General features: G+C 43.6%; 1 protein-coding gene across 1 annotated transcript; it reads left to right on the top strand.

Moving 5' to 3' along the window:
• On the top strand, positions 1-24,117 carry ccdc150 (coiled-coil domain containing 150; the record flags this gene model as incomplete). Its single annotated transcript, XM_080429221.1, has 21 exons — positions 1-355; positions 656-834; positions 3,318-3,386; positions 3,535-3,651; positions 3,848-4,000; positions 4,324-4,416; positions 4,609-4,716; positions 5,025-5,149; positions 6,441-6,618; positions 6,968-7,036; positions 7,158-7,241; positions 8,120-8,295; positions 9,358-9,451; positions 9,759-9,892; positions 13,095-13,221; positions 13,786-13,977; positions 15,534-15,620; positions 16,369-17,148; positions 21,146-21,199; positions 22,075-22,200; positions 23,983-24,117. The coding sequence occupies 21 exons, from the start codon at positions 1-3 to the stop codon at positions 24,115-24,117; spliced, it is 3,435 nt and encodes a 1,144-aa protein (XP_080285347.1).
• Between the last annotated feature and the right edge of the window lie 195 nt (positions 24,118-24,312).

The raw sequence follows: 24,312 nt of genomic DNA on the forward strand, positions 1-24,312 counted from the left end.
ATGTCCCACTCAGTCAGTGTTGGGGCCACGGCCCCAGAAGCGTTATCCTTCCTACGTCAGCGGCTCCTGGTGGCTGAGGAGCAGGCTGAAGCTCTTGTCCGAGACATGGGGTCACTTGGAGTCTCCAGAGACCATTTCCCATTACCTATAGAGAGTAAAACCTCCTTCCGACAACCTGTACGGTCCTTGAAGATGCATCGATCCTCAGGGGGAGACACTGGGGGCGAAAGCACTGTGTGGCGACAGTGTGATCCTCTGGTGAGCCGAGTGTGTCACCTGGAGAGCCTCTTGCAGATCCTCAAACTCACCATCTTCCGCCTGGAGACAGAGAGAGACCTGGATCCTTCTCACCCAGGTAATGGCTGCAGGGTTGATTTTAAGCAGAGGCAACAACTATAAGTATTGTACTTTACACCAGAAGGCACTTAGCAAAATGTAATGAATGACAAATGTCTATATATGGAATGGACTATTGCATGTTTGCTCAGAAAGTCTCAGATTGGAACCATTTGCATTTTTGTCATAAGGGGGATCATTAACTTTCTGGGCACTGGAAAAAAAAGGGCATTCCATTTTTTCAGCATGAAAAACGTGACCTTGTGTGTCGCAACATGCTCGACATGGTACGTTCCTAACGGCACATTTTCTTGGGCAGCTCGTCTGAAGGAGCAGCTGGCAGCCCTCCAACAGGAGAACACAAAGGACCAGCGGGCCTCCAGGAGGGAGGTGATGAAGCTACAGGACCAGGTCCGCCAGGCCTGTGAGGAGAGAGATGAGGCTCGCTTAGAGGTGCAGAAGCTTAGTGAGGCCCTGGAGGTGGCCACAGCTACCAAGGTACACCGTACACTTATTATCCAGACTTTTCGCCTGATATATGACAAAGGATTATGTTGCACTATCAATACATTTTGTAGGTAGGCCTACTAGCTTTCTTTTATTTTTTGATAAAACTCCCAAATCACAAACTTGACTTTTTATTGTGTACTGCAGAGTATAGTGGCTATGTTTAATTCTCACAGTATCATTCATGGGTTGCACCACACACATGACTGGGAGACACTCGTCTGTGAGGGTTAAACATGTACCTTGGCAGGCAACACATTTTGCTTACAGTAGCTCATTGCAGTCTTGCAAGGCTGCATAAGTATTTGCTGCGGTTGTTGGCATCGTCAATACAAGCAACTTTGAACTTTTGAACAATCAGAGAAGCAATCCATCATGACATAGAACTATAGCAGAGTCAGTCAGCAAATCAAATTAGCCAAACCCAGTCAGAAGAGTGACAACATCTTCTCCCTCGACAAAGGCCTTCAATCAATTTAATCAAACTCATTTAATCAAACTAATTATGTATCAGCATCCATGCTAACCTCTTGAAGTGCAGCTATTGTTGTCGTTTACAATACAAAGCTGCTCAATTCATCACCAAAATCCTCCCCATTTGATCGATTCTCAGTGGATGTTTTCCAGACAAAAAAAAAAGTCTTGCAAAAACTGAGCTTGTGAGATTTAAGCTGGCAAATGCAAGTCTATAAAACCTGTACATTCAATAGAGTGTTGCCAGGACCTGTAATTTTGACATTAGTCAAAACATAACGTACATCAGAGCCGGCCGTTCCATTAGGCAGAGTAGACAATTCCCTAGGGCGCCACGCGCCATGAGGCTGGGGGGGCATCTACCAAGCCTAGATCTGTTTAAAAACAAAACAACACAACACATCATCATCTGTTTTTACGTCTGGAGACCCCTGTCCAGGACAGGCTTCAGACGCGCCTCCTCAGTAGACTTGGGCTCAGATCTGACCCATTTGATTTGGCGTTAGGAACCTGTTGCGAAAAATAACTCAAATTTGTACGTTTTAAGTATTGGAGAAAATTAAAGTTAGGTGCGCCCCATCAATGCACCCCTCTCTTTCATTTGTTTTTGGTTTCGCCCCGTCATGTGTATCCAGACGGCTCTGCTTTCAGATTCAACAGTGTGGCAGAATCAGAGGACTGTGAGGACTGTGTTTACTGTGTTCTACCTTCTCGTTTTTTCACTCTCTGTGGCAACACGGAGGATGTACAGTATAGACAGGTTTCTTGTTTACAAACATTAGTGGGTATGTGTGCATTCAGGGTGCAAAACCACTAAAAGAAACACGCACGGCTGAGATTAATAAACTGTTAGCTAGAGCCATGAGCTGCAGTATGTGATGGTGATCACGTTACCTCAAGTGTCTCAGACTAAAGATATTAAGGATGCATTCTAGATGATGTAAAGAGTGCCTCGTTCATCCCAAACAGAAAACTATTCATTAATTGCAATGGTACAGTACAGTATACCATACTGTACATGGGCATATGTGCACATGCAACAGCCACCCATGTGAATGGCAACGAGCCAACGACATGCACAATGCTGTCAGCACAGCACATAAGTCACATTTCTTTGACATAAAACTTTCAGAGGTCTTTTAACTCCAGTTGGTTGCCTAGCTAACTTCAGCTAATGTCTGGTTCTAGCCACTGTATAACACTGTAGCGTTTTACTGCATCTACAGTATACAGACTTAGCTCTTCACAGTAACATCGTTGCTGTTGGTCAGAAACCTTGTTATCTCCATATTGCTTCTTTTTTTCCTGATGAAAATGAGGGAAAAAATTACCTATTTCTGATCATGAACAATCCAGCTTTCTCCGCTCATAAGCTTGCCATGGCTTCAAGCTCTGCAATTTGTCTCTGGTAGGCTTTTGAACCTATGTAATTTTCTTTTAGTACTTTGAATAGTTCACCTGACAGCGCTCTCGCCTCCACTGCCCGCAAAGTGCTTCCAAACATTGTATCGCCTTGATTGAGCAATTTTACCTGCTGTGGTACACGTCACAGGCAAAAGACTGACAAAAGACACTGACTGAAGTAGAATAAACCATTCAATTAAAATGGTGGCAATTTGAGATAATCACATATTATGGGAGGAAATCATAAGGTCTTGCTTGACTTGATGAAAAACACAATAATTATGATGTGGGGAAGTTATACACTTTCTGAAGTTAGAGTTCTCCTAACACTATGGACCAGAGCTAGTTGCCCTATTAGGTTATATTATTATTAATAAATAATAGGCTATTGGGGGGGGGGGGGGCACGGTAAAATCCTGCCTAGGGCACCAAATTACGACTGACGTACATGTAGTACCCTTTGTGTTGGCTGATTTAGTTTTTCACTTTCACTTTTAAGGCTGTGCATGCCAAGTGCAAAGTATGGTAGGAAATTGTAAAAGTAGTCGTAAACATATTCATTGTTTTGTCAATCAATTCAATCAATTTTGTTACAGATGGATACAGCTTTGGCTGCTGAAGAACTGAAAATAATCAATGAGCAGATGAGTGAGAAACTATCTGAGGTGATTTGTCTGTCTGTCTGTCTGTCTGTCTGTCTGTCTGTCTGTCTGTCTGTCTGTCTGTCTGTCGTCCAACATCCATCCAGGATCCACTGATGATGATGACAATGAATATGATGATCATCTTTATTAAGTCTTTTCCTTTGGTCAGATGGAACGACAGATGATCCAGGATTCCGCCCTTTCCTTTGAGGCCGTGAAATCTCACAGTGAGCTTCTGCAGCAGCTCGAGGACATGGAGAGAGTGGTGGAGATGGAAAGAAGACAGGTAAATCTAGAAACAAAACTAACAAGGTGTGCATAGATGGGCCACAGCGCCCCCCCCCTTGGCGGACAAATTGCGGACAGAGTGACATACATAGACAGACAGGCAGACAGACATTAAAATAGTTCCGTACAAGAGTGTAGAAGATAATAATAAAACAGTGTTCTGTGACATCCTCTCTGCTTGTGGATATTGCCAGGCCCAGCTGGTGCAAGCAGACTGCCAGGCTCTGCACTTGGAAGGCCAGGTCAGCAGGCACACCCTCCAGGAAGCGCAGGACAAAGCCAGGAGGCTGCAGGAGCACTGCCAGTGGCTCCAAGAGCAGACAGGTCAGAGGCAGCATGGCACCTCGGTACGTACTGTACATTCAGACGCTGAATTGCATTTTGTATTTCTTTTTTTGTTGCTTTTCACAGAGGTGAAGGAATCGCTGGTTTCTGAGTTGAAGGTGAGATCAAGAAAAAGTGATGGCAAAAAAAAGACAACAGAAAGAAAGAATGAAAGTACTTTTAAACAATTATTGAAGTTCAGGAGCACACTGACTCAAGTCTTTTTTATTGGTGCAGTCTTCATCAGTCGTGTATGTGTGTGTGCGTGTGTGTGTGTGTGTGTGTGTGTGTGTGTGTGTGTGTGTGTGTGTGTGTGTGTGTGTGTGTGTGGGGGGGGGGGGTTCAGAGTGTGCGTATGGCCCTTCAGAAACAGCAGAAGGAGAACAGAAAGCTGCTGAAAGATGGTGCTGAACTGAGAGCTGCTGCAGACAAAGTGCAGGTCACTGTTCTTATTTCATCATGAGTCAGGAGATTATATTTGCTCTTAATATTTCCATCATCAACCTTGCCATAAGGGACCCATCACTTCCAGTCACATCCAACTCCTGTTTCCTTGTTTTTCTCTCAGCATTTCCTGCATAAAAAAAGGCCCGATCACATGATGCACTATGTGGTTGTTTTTTATACACAGGCCCTTAATAATCAGTTGGAAAGGCAGTGTTCTGAACTGAGCTGTGCCCTGTGCTCGCTGACTGTGGAGAATGCAAAGCAACAGACGGAACACCAGGCCAGTTTGAAGGTATACAGAAACATGCACACACAAACAAACGCATGCACTGTTAATACAAGCCCGATGAGACAGGCTGAAACAGGTGACTCTCCTTGCACAACAATTAACCACATGAACAGTAGAATCCCTAATCCAGGCATGTCATAATAATAGGTGAACATTTGGCAAAATAGGCAAAAATAGCCAATCTACAAGCTCACAACACACAGTACCTGTTATCGGAGTCATCTATGACCTACGAACTTGGGCAAAAAGTGCACACGCACGCACACAGCACATTCTCTTGTGGTGACCCTGCACTTGTGTGTGTCTTCCAGGCAGAGAGGAATCGTGTGATCAGACGGCTCCAGGAACACGATCTGCTTCTGGAGGCCACCAGACGAAACGTCCAAGCTGAGCTGCAGGGGTCGCTATCGGAAAAGGTTAGCCTGCAGATGGAGCTGTAAGTACCTGCGCCTCCAGGAATGTATTTATTAACAGCCTGAATCCATTTCCATCCAAATCTCAGACCTCTGAACCAATGTGCAAAACAGGCGGAATGAGTGCATTATGTTTTGACATAATTTGCATATTCTCTGATTACATTACATGCACTGATTACCCAGTGATGAAGGCAACTGGAAGCATTTTAATTTCATATTATTAGACAGTACTGTATATAATAGACCCTTCCTCATCATAATTCACAAATTACCCACTTTAATTCTTGGCAAATTATTTTATGGGTCGTTGTCAGCCCGAGGTTGCAGCATGATTCAGCTTTAGCTCCTATCAAAGAAATTATCATATCAATTATGGAGAGCAACAATGACTGTTTAACTGTAACAGCCAAAGGTAGTTAATAAAAAATATACATCTATTTAGTCAAAGAAATTGTCATATCAATTATGGAGAGCAACAATGACTGTTTAACTGTAACGGCCAAAGGTAGTTAATAAAAAATAAACATCTATTTATTTATTTTAAGTAGAGATTGACTGATGCCAGATGTTATGGTCCGATCGATGCTACGACACGTACTGTAGTATGGTGTGTTCTTGTAGATTGTTTATTTTGAAAAATGTTTAAAGTTTTTAAATTTTTGCCTAAAATCACGTGCCCAATATAGGGACACCGGGTTGAAAGTTGTTTAAAATCGCGACACATCGGCTGCATAATTGCAGATACCGATGTTATCCAAAAAAGGTCAAACTATGGCCGATATAGAGCACTGAAGTCTGACATCACTGCCGCTAGAGGGCGCTATCCCCCTGGGTCGCAACGTTATTTTTTTGTATTGGGATCCCCATAGGCAAATCTTAGATGGCGTCATATGAGTGTTCCAGAAATAAACAAATCACCTCAGCAATTTTAATCATATGGATAAGCATCACCAATCAATCGGTGGAAAAGTACTAATTTATCCAATGTCCTTGTTTTCTCCCAACACAGTCAAATGTAACGCAACATCATAAACGACACAGAGTCACATACCTGACAAAATCGCCGGGTTGGTTTGTTTATTTTTCGAACACAGTTCTTATACGACGTGATCTAAGATTTGCCTGTGGGGATTCCAATACATAAAATAACACAGTGGCCCAGGGGTAGTGTGGGAGTGACGTCAGGACTTCTGTACTCTATAACGGCCAAACCGATATATCGATGGGGTTCTATTTGCCATTCAGTAAATGCACTCATGTTGTTTAATAACATACCCTGTGTTAGTCATCATGTGACCAACTGTCCCTCAGGGAAAAGCTAAAGGCGGACCGCACCCATCTGCTGCAGCGTTCGGCTGTTGCCCAGGAGACAGCCGTCACTCAGAGGGAGCTGTTGGAGCGTACCATTAGTAGGCTGCGGGGGGAGCTGAGCACGGCCCAGAAAGAGCAAGGCGTGCTGAGGAAAGACCTGGACGGCTCACAGAGTGAGGTGCGACTTCTACAAAAACAACCTTTCTTTCTTGTGTTCCATTAATCTAACACAGTGGTTCCCAAACCTTTTAGTTCGAGAGACTCAAAAGAGAAATTAGACGTTTGCCCTGGATCCAAACTAGTGAAAATAGCAGATCTAATCTGTTTTTAATTTTAATTGATGAAAAGTTGTGGTTTTGTTTTTGTTTAAACTTTTTTTAATCTTTTGAAATAAGACGTATATCTTTTTAAATGTAGGAAAACGAAAAAAGGGGATATTTACTCGCAGCCCACAAAAATCGGTCCGCGACCCACTGTTTGGGAAACAGTGATCTAACGCATTCTTTTGTCCTCCCTTTGACCACCAGTTGCGTGTGGTTGTCACCAAGTTAGAGGGAGAGAAGAGCGCTCTGGAAAGACGGCTTAGTGAGGCCAAGGTGCGAATGTCAAACGCCAAAACCCCAATACAACATCTCAAGAAATACGTCAACAGTAACTATCAATGTTTTTTACTCTGCTAACTAACCAGTGAACTGACCTCTGCCATGTGATTAACAGCGGGAGGCGGGATATCTGAGCTCAGTCTTACAGCGGCAGGAAGAGGAGAACAGGAGGCTGGCCATCATGGAGCAGCAGCAACAGGTGAGAGAGTCTCTGTGTCTCTGTGTCTCTCTCCCTTGTTGGTCGAGCCACATATTTGAGCCATAATAAAGACACTTAATACTGTGACGTAACTGTACAACCCCGATATGCGCTCGAGGATCGGGACTCCCTCTTTCATTGGTGTGTCGCCCAGGTTGCGCCATTGCACTTCACAAAAACTATGCCTAAACCTAACCTTAACCCTAACCCTATAACCTCACAGAAACTATGCCTAAACCTAACCTTAACCCTAACCCTAACCTCACAGAAATTATGCTTAAACCTAACCTCAAAACCCTGTCCACCTGGGTGAAACACCTTGAAAAGGGGATTACCATTTATGTGAAGAGTTCTAATCGGTTCTCTTCCATGATGTGGAGACATTGGCGCAACAGCCTCTACAGACAATCAGCAATCAGCATATTATGTGGCCTGGCTGTAGGTTGGACTGATTTAGTTATTTTAAATAATTTTTTATGGTTCGTGTATTTTTGTCATTTGGTATGTGATATGGACCTTGAGTCTGAAATAAAGATTGAATTGAATTCACGTCACGTCTGTGCCGCAAAGCCAATGTCCCTGATTGGCTGACTCAACACGTCGGCGTAGCTGATTCATAGCCGAGCTTTGCATAACGTTTGTGCCTCATATCCAGTATAAACGGAACGACCTGAATCGCTTTCGACATGCATGGTCCCAAATAGGCCGGGCGCCGTCCTATTGTTTACATTTTCTGATTTCTTTACATTTTCTTTACATTCTTTCTTTACATGTTCACCTACAGTACAATGTAATTCCCAAAATAGGGAAAGACAAAAAAAACGAAATAGTTCTGTTTTAAAGTTACCGCGTGTGTCCTTGTGTGGCGGGTGCTTCAGGTCGGTGAAGCAGAGGCCTTGCAGGATGTGTCTGGTCCTACAGGGGGCGCTATCGGTCAGACCCTGGACAATGTCCTGGCCTCCCGCACCGGACTGCAGGTCAGCCCCCAGGCCCTGCACCTGCAGCAGGATCTGGGAGGCAGAGAGCAGGAGCTGGACACACTCAGGAGGGACAGGTAGAGATGAGGGTTAAGGGGAGCGCATGCTACCATTTTCGCAACCAGAGTGTGTGTGTGTGTGTGTGTGTGTGTGTGTGTGTGTGTGTGTGTGTGTGTGTGTGTGTGTGTGTGTGTGTGTGTGTGTGTGTGTGTGTGTGTGCGTGCGTGCGTGCGTGCGTGCGTGCGTGCGTGCGTGCGTGCGTGCGTGCGTGCGTGCGTGTGTGTGTAGGCCTGTCACAATTATTACATAATCACTTAATCGCAATTATATCAGATAATCGCAATTTGTTTTTGCATAACATTTTAAAAATGTAACATTTTCAAGAATAGTGTAAATAACAGATCTACAAGCTTGTAGATCGGCTATTTCCACTATTAATGTTTTTTTATGAAGTAATTTAAAATGTATGTTATTTATTTGTCATATCTGCCCCATTCAACTATTGTTTACGAAGCCTAAAAGCCAAACAGAAATAACTTTTTTATTCATAATGTTCCAATGTTCAACGACAGAAACACAATTAAATCGTTAATCTCAATTATTTGAGTGACAATTAATCGTCAAGTAAAATGTCATAATCGTGACAGGCCTATGTGCGTGTGCGTGTGCGTGTGCGTGTGCGTGTGTAAGGAAGACGAAGTGAAAATTTCACATCATAGTTTGTCAGTGACGGCTCCAGATAATTGTGACTGGGGGGAGGTGGATCTTTTAGAGCAGGGACTAATGACTTTTGGCAACAAACAATAATGAATAATACTAATGCGACAAATGAGATTCAATGATCCTACAACACGTAGCAAAGATAATTTATCAGCATTATCCAACATTCAGTAAATAAAAAGTATGATTTTATAGTATGGTTTACATAGAAGTCAGTCAATTGTCTTTCACATATTTATATATTTGATTTGTTTGTTCATCACAATTGGGTTTGTGGGGAGGGGGGCTTAGGCGGGGCTAAGCCTTCACCAGGGGGGCTAAAGCCCCCACCCTAGCCCCCCCCTGGAACCGTCACTGTGGTTTGTGTGTTATGTTTTTGAGTGTGGTGGAGTTCTAGTGTGCTCTACTCTGTGTACCAGACAGCAGGCCCACAGAGGAATCCACAGACACCAGTCAGAGGTGGACAAACTCCAGGACCTCCTCTCATCTGCTCGCTGCAACAACAACAGAGCTGTAAACACAAACACTCACTCTTCACACCCTCACAGCAGAATATTCTTGACCAGTATAATGTGAACTATAGAAACATGCTGAATTGTTATACCTTGTGTAAGATTAAGTTATCATTAGTGTTAAAGTTGCATCTCCTTTGCCTTTAAAACGGTCTGGTTTTGACTGTTTGATTCAGAAATAATTGTAACACAATTCCGTGTAAAAAAAAACGTGCGTGTGCGTGTGCGTGTGCGTGTGCGTGTGCGTGTGCGTGTGTGTGTGTGTGTGTGTGTGTGTGCGTGTGCGTGTGTGCGTGCATGTCCTCTAGCTGGAGTCTTTGAGGAAGGCCTTGGACACAGCCAGGCTGGACAATAGGAAGTTGGCTCAGAGTCTTGAGCAGGCTGTGAGGACCAACGCCAGTCTACAGAACAAACTGGAGCAGACTGGACATCACACACACAGGTAACAGCACAACGCTGTGTGTGTGTGTGTGTGTGTGTGTGTGTGTGTGTGTGTGTGTGTGTGTGTGTGTGTGTGTGTGTGTGTGTGTGTGTGAGTGTGTGTGTGTGTGGGGTGTGTGTGTGTGTGTGTGTGTGTGTGTGTGTGTGTGTGTGTGTGTGTGTGTGTGTGTGTGTGTGTGTGTGTGTGTGTGTGTGTGTGTGTGTGTGTGTGTGTGTGTGTGTGTGTGCACGTCCTGGAGGAAGCTGACATTCCCACCATTGCCCAAAACCAGCTCAGATGCCTGACTCTCACCTCCAAAAACAAGTCCTTTATTCCCAGCTAATTGAAAAGAAACGGCCCCTGGAAGCCAAAATAAGAGGTTTAAGGATAACATTAAGACAATCATGAGGAAGTGCCACATAGACCTTAAATCTTGGGAAGACATGGCAACAGACAGGGCGACCTGGAGAAACCTTGTCTGTGAGGGTGCTGCAGTGTACAATGATGACCTGCACCACGCTGCACAAGACAAGCGCAGACTCAGAAAGGAGAGAGCAACCACCAAACAGGTCCAACCCAAACCCACCACCACTACATTCCCTTGTCCACACTGCACACCAATAATCAGGTCCAGAATCGGCCTCTATGCCCACCTGAAGACCCACAAGAACCAAGAAGTGTGTATGTGTATGTGTGAGTGTGTGTGTGTGTGTGTGGGGTGTGTGTGTGTGTGTGTGTGTGTGTGTGTGTGTGTGTGTGTGTGTGTGTGTGTGTGTGTGTGTGTGTGTGTGTGTGTGTGTGTGTGTGTGTGTGTGTGTGTGTGTGTGTGTGTGCACGTCCTGGAGGAAGCTGACATTCCCACCATTGCCCAAAACAATGGTGTCCCACCATTGCCCAAAACACTGTATCTTTCAGTAGCTCCAGACGACCCCTGCGCTCTAGACCCATTGTTGACCTGTCTGTCCAGTATAAAATGCTGGATGAGTGCTGGATGAGTGAGAACTTTCTTAAGCTAAATGAGGATAAAACAGAAGTTCTCATAATTGGCTCCAGTGAGCAGAGAGAATCAATAACAAGTAGACTTGGTAACCTGGCTGTAGAAAGTAACACCACAGTAAAGAACCTGGGGGTGATTATCGATTCTGAATTGAATTTCAATACACACATTAATCATGTCACCAAGATTGCTTTCTTTCATCTTAGAAATATTGCACGAATTAGAGATTATCTGTCGTTAGACGATGCAAAAACGCTGATCCACGCTTTTGTTTTCTCTCGGCTTGATTACTGCAACGCACTCTACTCTGGCCTGCCAAAGAAAACAACTGACAGATTACAACTTGTTCAAAATGCGGCAGCCAGAATTTTAACTAAAACCAGGATGAGAGAACATATCACTCCAGTTCTAGCTTCACTACACTGGCTCCCGGTTGTTTTTAGGATTGATTTTAAAATTCTTTTAATAGTTTATAAAGCTCTAAATGGTCTGGCACCTTCCTACCTCTCCGACTGCCTAGAGAGATATGTTCCAAACCGGGCCCTCAGGTCTTCAAGTGCTGACCTGCTCGAGGTGCCTACAATGACATATAAAAAATACGGTGAAGCAGCATTCTGCTTTTACGGACCGACAGTGTGGAATAAACTCCCACTACACTTAAGACAGGCAGCCTCTGTCGATAGCTTTAAAGCACAGCTCAAGACCTATTACTTCACTCTTGCTTTTAGCTGATTCTTTGGTTGATTTTTAATTCCTCACTGTATTCCCTATTTTAATGTTGTTTTATGCCTTTGCTTTTGTTTTGTGTGAGTGGAAGAGAAAGTCACGGTAGTTAAAAGACAAGAGTCTGATAACTCCATCCGGAGGATTTAGTGAATTATCCTCTGGGGCATGTCGACACGTGGTGGACCCTCCAGGGCAGATCCTTTTGTCTATGTTTATTCTATATATCTTGTATAACCCCGATATCATTCTCAGGGGTGTACGGTGTGTGGTTTGGATGTGATAAGTTAGCAGATCCCCTGGGCTAGTCCACACGTGGTAAACATGGTGAAAATATATTACTAAGGTGTAATATTACTAAGTGAAAATATATTACTAAGGTGTAATATTGACAATTGTGTGAAGATATATTACTAAGGTACACAAGGTACACATGTAATATTGGCAATTGTGTGTGTTGTAGTTGTGTTGTGGCGAGGGCCACTGCATTTTACTGCATTTTACTGCTTTTATTTTATTTTATTTTATTTTTAGTCTGATAACTCCATCCGGAGGATTTAGTGAATTATCCTCTGGGGCACGTTGACACGTTGTGGACCCTCCAGGGCAGATCCTTTTGTCTATGTTTATTCTATATATCTTGTATAACCCCGATATCATTCTCAGGGGTGTACGGTGTGTGGTTTGGATGTGATAAGTTAGCAGATCCCCTGGGCTAGTCCACACGTGGTAAACATGGTGAAAATATATTACTAAGGTGTAATATTACTAAGTGAAAATATATTACTAAGGTGTAATATTGACAATTGTGTGAAGATATATTACTAAGGTACACAAGGTACACATGTAATATTGGCAATTGTGTGAAGTGTGGATATTTCTTTAGCTGTGTTGTAGAGGACAGTGGCCACTACATTTAAGTTATATCCATTTGTGTTGTAGTTGTGTAGTGGCGAGGGCCACTGCATTTTACTGCATTTTACTGCTTTTATTTTATTTTATTTTATTTTTGTTTTCTTTGGTTCTAACTGTAATTGTATCCTTGCTCTGTAAAGCACTTTGAGCTGCATTTCATGTCATGAAAGGTGCTATACAAATAAAGTTTATTATTATTATTATTATTATGTCAGAATCAACCTTATTGTCACATCACATGTGGGTGAAATTTGTTTTTGTGCAAGCTCCATCGTCTTCGTAATTTTCAGAAGAGAGAAAAGAAAAGAAGAGGGCGGGAGGCAGGGAGAGCGAGGGGGAAAAAATGTGAGCAAGGCGAGGTATGCCATGCTATGCTAGCTGTATCATAGTTTATAAATTCATAATTTCCCTTTCAAAAGAACAAGTTGACCGCACTTAAGTTGTACGTTGGCTCAGCTAATGGTCCAGAGGTTGCAACTTGTGTGCCTGTGTGTGTGTGTGTGTGTGTGTGTGTGTGTGTGTGTGTGTGTGTGTGTGTGTGTGTGTGTGTGTGTGTGTGTGTGTGTGTGTGTGTGTGTTGTCCGTCAGAGGGGAAGAGCTGCATGAGGCTCGGACAAAGATCAGTCATTTATCTGAGCAGTTGGAGACCCTGCAGCGTCAGATGACAAAAGACAAGGAGGCTTCCAGGAGGACACTGCACAGAGAAATCTCAGAGGTAACAACACAGGATTATAATACAAATAGGGACATCAGGTTAAAAACCGTAAAATCTCGGGACACATCGGCTGCATAATTGCCGTCAATACTGATGCCATCAAATAATGGCCGATATATCGACCATACTGATATACAGTATCAGTCAGACTCTACTTTTAGTATCATCTGTCCTGTTTTACAGCACGCCTTGTTCCCTCGTTCTTTATTCTCTATGTCATTGAGTACGTTAGTTGTGTTATTATGAGAGCCAGACAGTTTTGTAGTGTTAGAGGGCATTAAAGGTACACTATCATCATTTTCAACACCATCTCTCTATATTTGTTGTAGGGTTAATGTTCCATTAGCAGCTATACAACTGAGCAGCATTCTGTTAAGCACTGACACATTTTTGCTGAAAAGTTTATTTCAGTGCTATCACTACGATCTGTGAAAGTGAAACTGTTTTAGCCGCAACCCTCAGTGGCCCAAACTGACACTGAGTGTCAGTTTAAGGAGTTTGTTTTGAGACAGTGTATATACCCCCCTCCCCCTGAATCTGTCTTTGACTCTTTACTGTTTCCAGCTGAAAAGGTCTCTTGAGGATTCGTCTAACAGGTCAGGTGACATGTCCAAGTCCAATCGGGTGCTGCGAAGGCGGGTGTCTGAGCTGGAGAAGCTGGTGTCCAATCAGAAAGCTCGTATCAGGTTGCAGAAGAGCCAGCTGAGGCAGCACCTGGAGAACAGAGGCACTCTAGATGTTAGTCAGAATATCGAGGTAATGCTGTTACTTCACTATGTACATGTGTTATGCTTAATTTATTTATACTTTGTTGTACGACGGTACCACACTCTGAATTTGGCAGAGGATATTTTTTCCGGCGCACGACACAGTTGTATGACAAAGTATTTACTCAACCACTGGCTGAAGACCCAGAAGTGCAGTGCGAGACATTTCTCTCAGGGTTAATCTAAAAATGAATGCCTAAGAGCGTGCACATCCAAAACTGAACCACAACTTGAAACAAAAAGAGAACTACTCTTTATCAGACGATGAAGATTGTGCCGCTCAGAATGTCACATGCCACATGTCACATACATAAAATGTATTGTGAATGGGAGCTAAACACAAACAACATGGACTGAGCGAAATAAATATGTGAATGGAAAAGAAAGTGGGGGAAATCATCTCTTATCTCTGTGGTTATTTTGGCTTGAGACAAGGCTGTAAAAAGCACTATAACCCCCAAACTGTGCCCTACATGAGATAGAAAATGACCTCTCGCTCAATGGCATCTCGACTCATTAAGTGTTACAGCCCCACTCCATCTTCCCAGCCCCCCAAAAACAACAGGAACCAAAGCACCAAAGACTACCTATGCAAATGACCTACCTATGCAAATGAAAGTAAATCAGAGACAAAAACTGGCCTAACTCCTAACAAAAACAAGCAGTGTGCAAAACAGTGCTCAACGACAAACTGTTGACTGGCAGTGTGGCTGGCAGGGGAGAGGAAAGCCCGCGGGAGCTGGGTAAAACTGGCCATAACTTGGAAGCAGGCTGTGCACTTGGCATGCTGAAGTGCATCAGGCTGTCTAGCAAATGGTGACATGGCTGAAATAATTCCAGTCGATGCCAGTTCACCCGCCTGCCCTAATGGATGTTACCTTGCTTTGCACTTCAGGTAGACGGCACCATTGCACCACTATCCACACTGGAGAGTGAGAACTTTGTGTGTGTGGAGCCCAGGCATCACAGCAAGGTCTTTGAGAGCCAAACAGTATTCACTTAAAAATGCTTCTCTGCTGTGGGGGACAGGAGTGCTCCTGTCATCCTAATGTACTCGCCTCCATTAGCTCTTAATTTGAGGCAATGGGCCAATCCTAATGTCCACTATTATGGACTCAGGCTTAAAAGCGCTTTCACGTGAAGTCCATGAGGGCTGTCACACTGTCAAATCATCAAATACATCAGGGCTCTGAGAGACCCCTTTATCCACCCTTTCCACATGTCTGTCACATATAGACCATACATAAGTTAAGTCACATGCAACCGTGTGTGTGTGTGTGTGTGTGTGTGTGTGTGTGTGTGTGTGTGTGTGTGTGTGTGTGTGTGTGTGTGTGTGTGTGTGTGTGCGGCTGCGCGCGCATGTGCATGAAGTCTGTAAGCTTCCTGTCTCCTGACTCTTGGTACCCTAACTAAAACTGCAACAACCCACCTTTCATCTCACAATCTCTTTAATCATTATAATTTTCTTATCGTACCTTGACTTCCCCTCTGAATGTCTGAAACATTGTGTTAGTGAATAGTGAGTAAGTCATGTCATCTTGACAGAAAACGGAGGAGAGCTACAGGAAGCTGCAGCGGGATGAAGACGAGGCCATAAGGAAGCTGCATGATGCCAGGATGGAGTCACAGCAGGTAGGACGGATCTACACAACATCAGCTTATTAACACTCCTTCTCTCCTCTCCTCTCCTCTCCTCTCCTCTCCTCTACCCCCCCCCCCCACAACACACACCTCTCCATGACTCTCCTCCACTCTTCTCAAGGCCCAGACGCATCAAACTGACGTTGCCATGACCACTAGACATCGGTTGTAAAGGTGTTTAAAAGTCGCTGTGTGCTGTGTTCGTCTACATTGTGTTTAACACCGACTCTCTCACTCTCTGTCTCTCACACACCCACACTGTTACGACCTTAATGTAGTCTAGAGGTTAAACAGGGGTAACACTACTATACTGTAAGTACCACAAACAAAAACATAACGGAAATGTGTTCATTTATTACCAACTGAAGTTAGGATTACAGAAACTAATAGGAAACAAAATAAGGAAAGCATCAATCTTACATGTGGAATTAAACTACATCAACCCAAACAAAAATATCTAACCTCCCTAACTAAACATAAACAAAGTCAAACAGGGGGATTAAAAGAAAGGGCAGCACGGGGGCTTCCGGTTTGATAGGAAGCATGTAGGACGCGCCTCGCAGCGGCTCCGCCTGAATGTGACTGTAAAGTTATTTTTTTGCACTACCTAACTTTTTTGACCGACACAAATCTTCATTAGTACCTTTTTTCTCCTTTTGATACATTATTTTTCATCCAAAAACAAGCAACAATGGCTGATAAGAGCCGTAAACAGCGCACCGAGCGTGCTAAACCTCAGACGCCGTCTTCTCCAGAGGAAAGTGGGGACGCCAGGGCGGTGGCGGAGCTAAGTGCTAACGAAGCTATGCTGCAGAGCATCAAAGTAATGATGGACGAACTACGTTCGGACATTATTTCCAAATTTGACTCCATCGTCGCGGAAACTGTCAAGAGAGAGCTGAGTGTGGCTCTGAAGCCGATGGAGACTAAAATAGAGGCACAAAGCCAATCCATTGTGGAACTGGAGCGCTCGGCGACGGACCAAGACGGCACGGTGACTCACCTACAGGCTACTGTGGCCATGCTAACCGAGCTGGTCCAATCTCTCTCCCAGAAATGTGAGCAGCTGGAGAGTCGCAGTCGCTGGCAGAACGTCAGGTTGGTGGGCCTGCCTGAAGGTTCGGAAGGTTCGCGACCCACTGAGACCGTGGCGAAAATCCTGAAAGATCTGCTAGCTCTGGACGACCTACCCGTCCTGGACAGATGTCATCGCAGCCTACGGGCCCGGCCTAAAGACGGCGAAAATCCTCGCCCTCTCATCATGAGAGTGAATATGTTTCAGATCCGGAACCTGATTCTACGCCGGGCCGGGGAGTGCTCGCCTCTCTCATACAACGGTAAGAAGCTGTCGATCTTCCCTGACTTCACCCAGGCTGTGCTTAAGAAGAGGGCCTTGTTTGCAGCCGTGAAAAAAGAATTACACTCATGTCCTGGCGTGAAGTTTGGGTTAATGTATCCCGCTGTGTTGCGCATCACACTAACCGACGGCCAAACACGCAGGTTCGAAGACCCAGATCAGGCGATGGACTTTGTTGCAAAGACTCTTAAAAAATGTGTTGTTCCTGACGATGTGGAATAGCTAGTTAGCTGTTTGGCTAAGCTAACGGGCTAGGCTAATTGCTAGTTAGCCGCTAACTAGCCGTCTTGAGAAGGACTACAATTCCCAATCGTTATGTGTGTGATGTCATCGAGGTTAACTCTTAAGAACTACTTCCGGTCCAACCGGAAAGACTATGGTCGTAGACACTTCATTTCCCAAACGCCTCGGGCGTCGGAGCCGCGAGTACCGGACTACATTCTTTAATCGCCAAAAAGACTACGTTTACCTGGCACCTCGGGTGCCGTGACCGGAAGGACTACATATTTACATTGATTACGTTTCCCATGTGCCTCGGGTGCATTCATCACAAGTGAGTTGCCTCGGTAACGGTTGGATGGTTGTGAGGAGGCCTGACTTCTCTCTTATGCTTTCTCTCCCCCCTTTCTTTTCGTTATGTTCTCTCTTGGCTTGTACATGCAGGTTAAATGTTTAAGGACTGATGTATTATATAATTTTTAAGATAATATTAAGGGGGGGGGGGGGTGGTATTATAATTTTTATTTTTATTTTTTACGTCTCCTTCTCAAAGACGGTTACAATAGTTTTGGTTTCGTCATTGTTGTTGTTTAAATAATATTTGATATTTAATATTAATAATTTTATTTTTTCAAAATGTTTTTTATTTTTTTCAAAATTCAAAATATAAATAAAATTAAAAAAAAAAAAAAAAAAAAAGTTTATTTTTTATTTTATTTTCAAATTTTTATTTTTTTCAAATTTTTATTTTTTTTCAAACTTCTATTTTATTCAAAAAAAAAAGAAAAAAAAGAAAAGGATCAAAAAATCTACCTCTTTGTGGTTGCTGTGGATAGGCCATCTATGTATGGTTGTGTCGCCTATATTATTGTTTGTATGCTTATTTTATTTTTGCTTCTGACATTGCATGGATGACATTCCATAGCTGCTATTGAGTGATGCACCTGTCCTTTTATTTAGTTTGTTTTTTATGGTTATGATGGAAATAACTTCTACTGCGGACAGTGGTTTAATGGTGTAACTCATGTGCACTTTTTGATGGTCTTGTTTCTGATGTGTTTTGGTGTTAAATACCTCTTTTGTTTTTTACACGAAAGATTTGGGTTGGTTGTACGGATTATAGGTATACTAATGTGCATTTTTTATTTTGTATTTTTTCATTTATTGTCACATTCTCTTTGGAGTTTACGCTTAGGTAGCTTGAGTAAGGTGGGCTACTATGTTGTGTAACAAGGTTTTCGTAGTATTAGGGGTGGGGGGCGCGCATCTCTTTCGGGGGGTTGCTTCTGCCGTGTTTGTGGGGTGGTTTGTGGGTGGGGGGGGTGTATATGTGTTTTTGTTTTTCGTTTGTTCCTTTTTTCATCAGTCTAACATTGATCTTGTGATTCGTTGCAGTGCTGTGCCCTCGGTATACATAGCATTCCGCTGGTTTAATTATGGCCCAGGTTAATTTAATGACAAGGTCTGGTGGGGGTGAAATTCGATTCACTAGCTTTAATTGTAAGGGGCTCAACAATCCTATAAAGCGCAGTAAGGTGTTGCATCATGTTAACCAGTTGGGAGCACATGTCATTTTTTTACAGGAAACCCATCTCAAGGCTTCTGACCATTTGAAACTTAAGAGGAGTTGGGTTGGGCAGATCTATCATTCCTCTTTCTCAGGCAAAGCAAGAGGTGCAGCTATTTTGTTACATAAGTCTGTTCCCTTTCAGCTTTCAAATGTTACCTCCGATCCTAATGGTAGATTTGTGATCGTTACTGGACAAATTCATAACACTCGGGTAGCCTTGGCTAATGTTTATGCTCCCAACTGTGATGATGATGCCTTCTTTAAACGCCTTTTCTCCAAGTTACCTGATATGTCCTCACACTATCTGATATTAGGTGGTGACTTCAACTGCTGGCTTTGTCCTCGGCTGGATCGTTCGTCTACTAAGGTCTGTGCACCTTCAAGGTCCTCTAGAGTAATACAATCCTTCATGTCTGAATTTGCGGTGTCAGATGCCTGGCGTTTTTTCAACCCCTCTAAAAGAGAATACTCTTTTTTCTCTCATGTTCATCACACCTTCACCCGTATAGATTTCTTTCTGGTGGACGACAGGTTACTCTCAGATGTGTCTGCGTGTAAATATGATGCTATCGTTATATCTGATCATGCGCCCGTTTCCATGAATGTGTTCTTTAAGAACTTTACAACTACACGAGCACCTTGGCGTCTTAATACTCGTCTGCTCACTAGCGAGGGTTTTGTCGATTTTGTCTCCAAACAAATAGATTTTTTTCTAAGCTTCAACAGAACACCTGATGTTTCAGCCTCTTTACTATGGGAAAGCCTAAAGGCATATATTCGGGGGGAGATAATCTCATATGCTAGATTTGAGGAGAGATGTCGAAAGGATAAATTGGTTAATTTGTCTCAACGTATATCTCAGATTGATGCTGTTTACGCTGTCTCTCCTTCTCCAGAGCTTTATAGGGAGCGTCTTACCTTACAAGCAGAATACAATGTTCTCACTACAAATCGTACCACTGAACTTCTAATTCAGACAAGATCCAGGTTTTTCGAACAGGGGGATAAGGCTAGTAAACTGTTGGCACATCAACTACGGCAAATTTCGACCTCCAACCTAATCCCCCAAATTCGGTCCAATTCAGGCATTACTACCAAACCATTAGAAATCAATAACGTTTTTAAGGAGTTCTACGCCACTTTATATTCTTCAGACCAGGTCTCTGACACTGCCTTTGATGCTTTTTTTGATAATCTAGACTTTCCCACCATTGAGCAACCTGTAGTTGAGGAAATGGAGAGGCCAATCACTCTGGCAGAGCTCAGTGCAGCCGCATCGAGCCTACAGAGTGGGAAGTGTCCGGGTCCTGATGGCTTCTGGATGGCTTCTTTCACAAATTAGGCCCGCTACTGTTGGACATGTTTAATGAAGCGCTCGAACTTGGGTGTCTTCCCCAGACTCTTAGCCAGGCCTCCATTTCCCTTCTTTTGAAAAAAGGCAAAGATCCTCTTGAGTGTACCTCCTATCGCCCAATAAGCTTATTGAATGTGGACTTTAAATTGATATCAAAATTGCTGGCATCACGCCTGGAATCTATTCTCCCTTCAATTATCTCTCCAGATCAAACTGGATTCATTCGCAACAGGCATTCATTCTCTAACCTCAGGCAGCTGTTTAACACCATTTATAACTCCTCCCCCCCCAACACTCAAGAGGCTTTGATATCATTGGACGCCGAGAAGGCATTTGATAGAGTGGAGTGGAATTATCTATTTCATACCTTGGGGCAGTTTGGTTTTGGTGAGCGCTTTACTTCCTGGGTTAAGCTGCTCTACTCATCTCCACTAGCTTCGGTTAAGACAAACAATGTTCAATCTGAGTATTTTCACCTTCACCGATCCACCAGACAGGGCTGTCCCCTGAGTCCATTGTTATTCGCACTCGCCATCGAACCACTTTCGATAGCACTTAGAGCTAACCCGCTCATTACTGGCATAGCTAGATATGGTTGCGAGTTGAAGGTTTCTCTCTATGCTGATGATCTTCTCTTGTATGTTTCCAACTTGCCTGTTTCGGTCCCTGCTGCCCTGGCTACTCTTAAATCTTTTGGTCAAATATCAGGGTACAAACTGAACCTGGATAAAAGTGAAATATTTCCCATTAATAATGCGGCTAGAAACTATCCACTACATAATTTTCCCTTTAGAATTGCTCAGGATGGGTTTACTTACCTTGGAATACATGTCTCGCGGGAGTATGAGGATCTCCATAAGACAAACTTTGCTCCCTTACTGACAAGAGTCAAGGCAGACTTCGACCGATGGTCTTTACTTAATCTATCCCTAGCTGCACGAATCAACTCGGTTAAGATGAATATTCTCCCTCGGTTTTCTTATCTGTTTCAATGTATTCCCCTTTTTCTCCCCCAGACCTTTTTCAGTAAGTTAGATAGCATGATCTCTGAGTTTATCTGGGATAAGAAAGTACCGAGGTTGCGTAAACAATACTTACAGAGACCCAAATCTCTTGGAGGAATGGCTCTACCTAATTTCAGGTTTTATTATTGGTCTGCCAATATTAGAATTCTAAAATATTGGATTCAATATGAAACCTTTGATCCCCCCTCAACGTGGTTGGTCATGGAGTCAAATTCGGCTGGACCCGTGACATTGAGTGCTTTAGCACACTCCCCTATTCTTTCCTCTACCTCTCCATACACTAAGAACGTTTTTTTTTTGTACCTGTCCTGTATGTCCTGGGGTGATAATTTAATGTGATAATTGTACTTTTATATTTTATTGGTTGCATTAAGGAGCTTTTTTATGCACCTGAGCATTTGTATTTAATGCTGAATCCTGCTGTGAAAAACCCAATAAACAAAGTTTAAAAAAGAAAAAAAAAAAAAGAAAGGGCAGCACACCCCTACCAGACTCTCGTCTTCACTTTAAGTACACAGCATAAAAATATATGGAACACAGCCTACAGACAACAGGAATGAATACTATGATGTTCTTCTCAGGCCTTTATGCTGGCTGGTTATTGAGGAATGAGGCCCAGGTGTGTCTCCAGACTCCACGCCACTCTCCAATCAGCATGGGGCACTGAAAACACTGAACAGAGAGGGTTAAAGCACAGACGGCGGCCCCATAGGACCGTAACACGCCCGCCCGCCCGCCCGCCCACCCACACACACACACACACACACACACACACACACACACATTCTCTACCTCGTTCTATCTTAGCAATGGTGACAGGTGCTTATCAACGGACCGTGTCACAGTCTTAACCCTTTTAGCCTTATAGTCCAGTCTAATAATTATGGATGTGCCTTGACCAAACACCATCTCCATTCTAGATAACTGTGGGTCTGAACGAGACCCTGAGCTGTGTCCAGTCAGAGTGTGACGGAAGCCAAGAATGCTGGAACCAGAACTCCGGGCAGCATGATCCTACACCCACTTACTGCAAGTATGACTCACAGGTGCTTATCTCGTCTCTAACGTAGTCTTATCCCTAAATGACCTCATCCACTGATTTTCCTTTCTGTGTTTGTTGCTAAAGGTTGTATTTTGGTCATAACCATAGTTTTTTGTTTTGTTTTTGTCATTTTAGCTAGTCGTAAAAAAAGAGTTTTCCTTAAAAGCTCCTATTCATTCAGCCGAGTGGATACAAGCGCACAGAGGCATTGATCTAGTAAATTAAACATATTCAGCAATTTAGCCCCAGAGTGTTTGAGCATTCACTGAGCGAGACCCTCTCTCATAGGACAAAGAGTTTTAGCCCATCATGATCTTATCAAATATTTAAGTCCTCAGCGGCTTTCATAAAGCCGCTTAGCTCTAAAAGCACTGCTGGCTGAGTGTTTGTCCCCTGTGAGGCTTTTTATGAGCGGGGGATATTTTCAATTGCAGAGTGGATCTACTGCCAGTCCCAAATGAATGCATGTGGCGTAGATTGTTTGGAGAGGGAGCGCACACGGCCGGAATGCATAATGAGTTCTATCGAGCCGTTCCACTTCACAACGGACAGCCGGGGCTTTTTTGAATTGCGGTTTAGTTCCACACAAGCATCATAAAACATAATTTATAAATCATACTCGGCCGCAGCAGAAAGACATAACAGAAGGTCACGCACCCGGGCCTGTGAATGTGTTTTGCGTCGTTGGAAGACGTTGCCCCTCGGCTACGGTTAACTGACCTCAGTGTGTGTCATCTTCTGTTCAATAATGATAATGAAGTTGTTGGCGCTGTCGTAGCCTACGGAGGCGGACCAAACAGGAGCCGACAGAGCGGAAGGGAAGCGGCTCTACTGTTTGACAAACAGATTTGCCTCCAGGTGACAGTTATTACATCCACCAAGCAAATCCCTGTGATTCACACCCGCTGGGATTACTATGTAAGGGGGGTTAGAGATGGATTAATCCCGCCTGAACTAATTAGACTGCGCTGTAAGTTAAGGAACTGGGGTCAGGTTGATAAAGAATTATTAGCCTGTTGATGGGGGGCTAATATTCTTTTTATATCCATCCCACAATGCAAAGCAGCTCATATCGGCTTGTACTCTAGTGCAAGAGTTCCCAAATGTTTCATGCCAGGGACCCTCAAATAGCCATAGCCCATGGCTGTGGCCCCCCTATAGTGAAATGGCTTCAGATCATTTTTTAAATGGCAAAAATAGCCGCTCTACAAGCTCACATTGCGACATGACATGAGCTTGTAGATGTGCTATTCTCGAAATACTTCTCAGATTTGGAAACATTTTGACGATGACATGACCAAAATACTCACACCACAATAATCTTATGAATTGTAATAAACATGTAAGTGTATACGTAGACACACACGTTGATTATATATGTATGTATATATGTATGTATATATGTATTTCTATATCTATATCTATATATCTATATCTATATCTATATCTATATCTATATCTATATATATATATATATAATATTATTATTATTATATGTTTTTTTCTTAATCTTTAGTTTTCCTATCTTTTCCAATTGCCTCCTCTGGTGGTGGCGGCCCTCTCTTTGAAAACCACTGCTCTAGTGCAGTCTGAGACTTGACGTCAGGCATGGTTGTACATTGCACCACAGGATTGGCCATGCAGGGAAGGGCCCAACGGACACGTTTTGGTTCAGTTTCCCTGCCATCTTCACGCGCCTGGTCCATTAGGAGACGATCCAGATCTCCTGTGCTTGCTGAGGATTGTCGTCGGGTTAATACATGAGGTGTGTGATTCTTGTCCTCAGGCACTGGGAGAAGGTGAGCCAGAGTGGGAGAGATGGACGTCCATCATCCAACGCTGGGAGGCAAAGAGAGAGCTGTCCCGCATCGCCGGCTGTTACAGGCCTGGACGCACACAGCTGCTCACGCAATCACCCTGATGCGGCTGGCTGGACGCACGCGCACACACACGGTTTTATTTCCAATAAAACCGGGACCCCCACAAGTCATGTTTTCCAAGCTACCGACCGTACCACGAACTCCGGGGAGATTCACACACACAACATAACACAGTCACACACTAGTGATTCCACGTATTTATTCCAAACACTAAACACCAACAGATAGGAGATAGC

This window comes from Gymnoscopelus braueri (assembly GCF_963280865.1).
Source record: "Gymnoscopelus braueri genome assembly, chromosome: 5".
NCBI lineage: Eukaryota > Metazoa > Chordata > Actinopteri > Myctophiformes > Myctophidae > Gymnoscopelus > Gymnoscopelus braueri.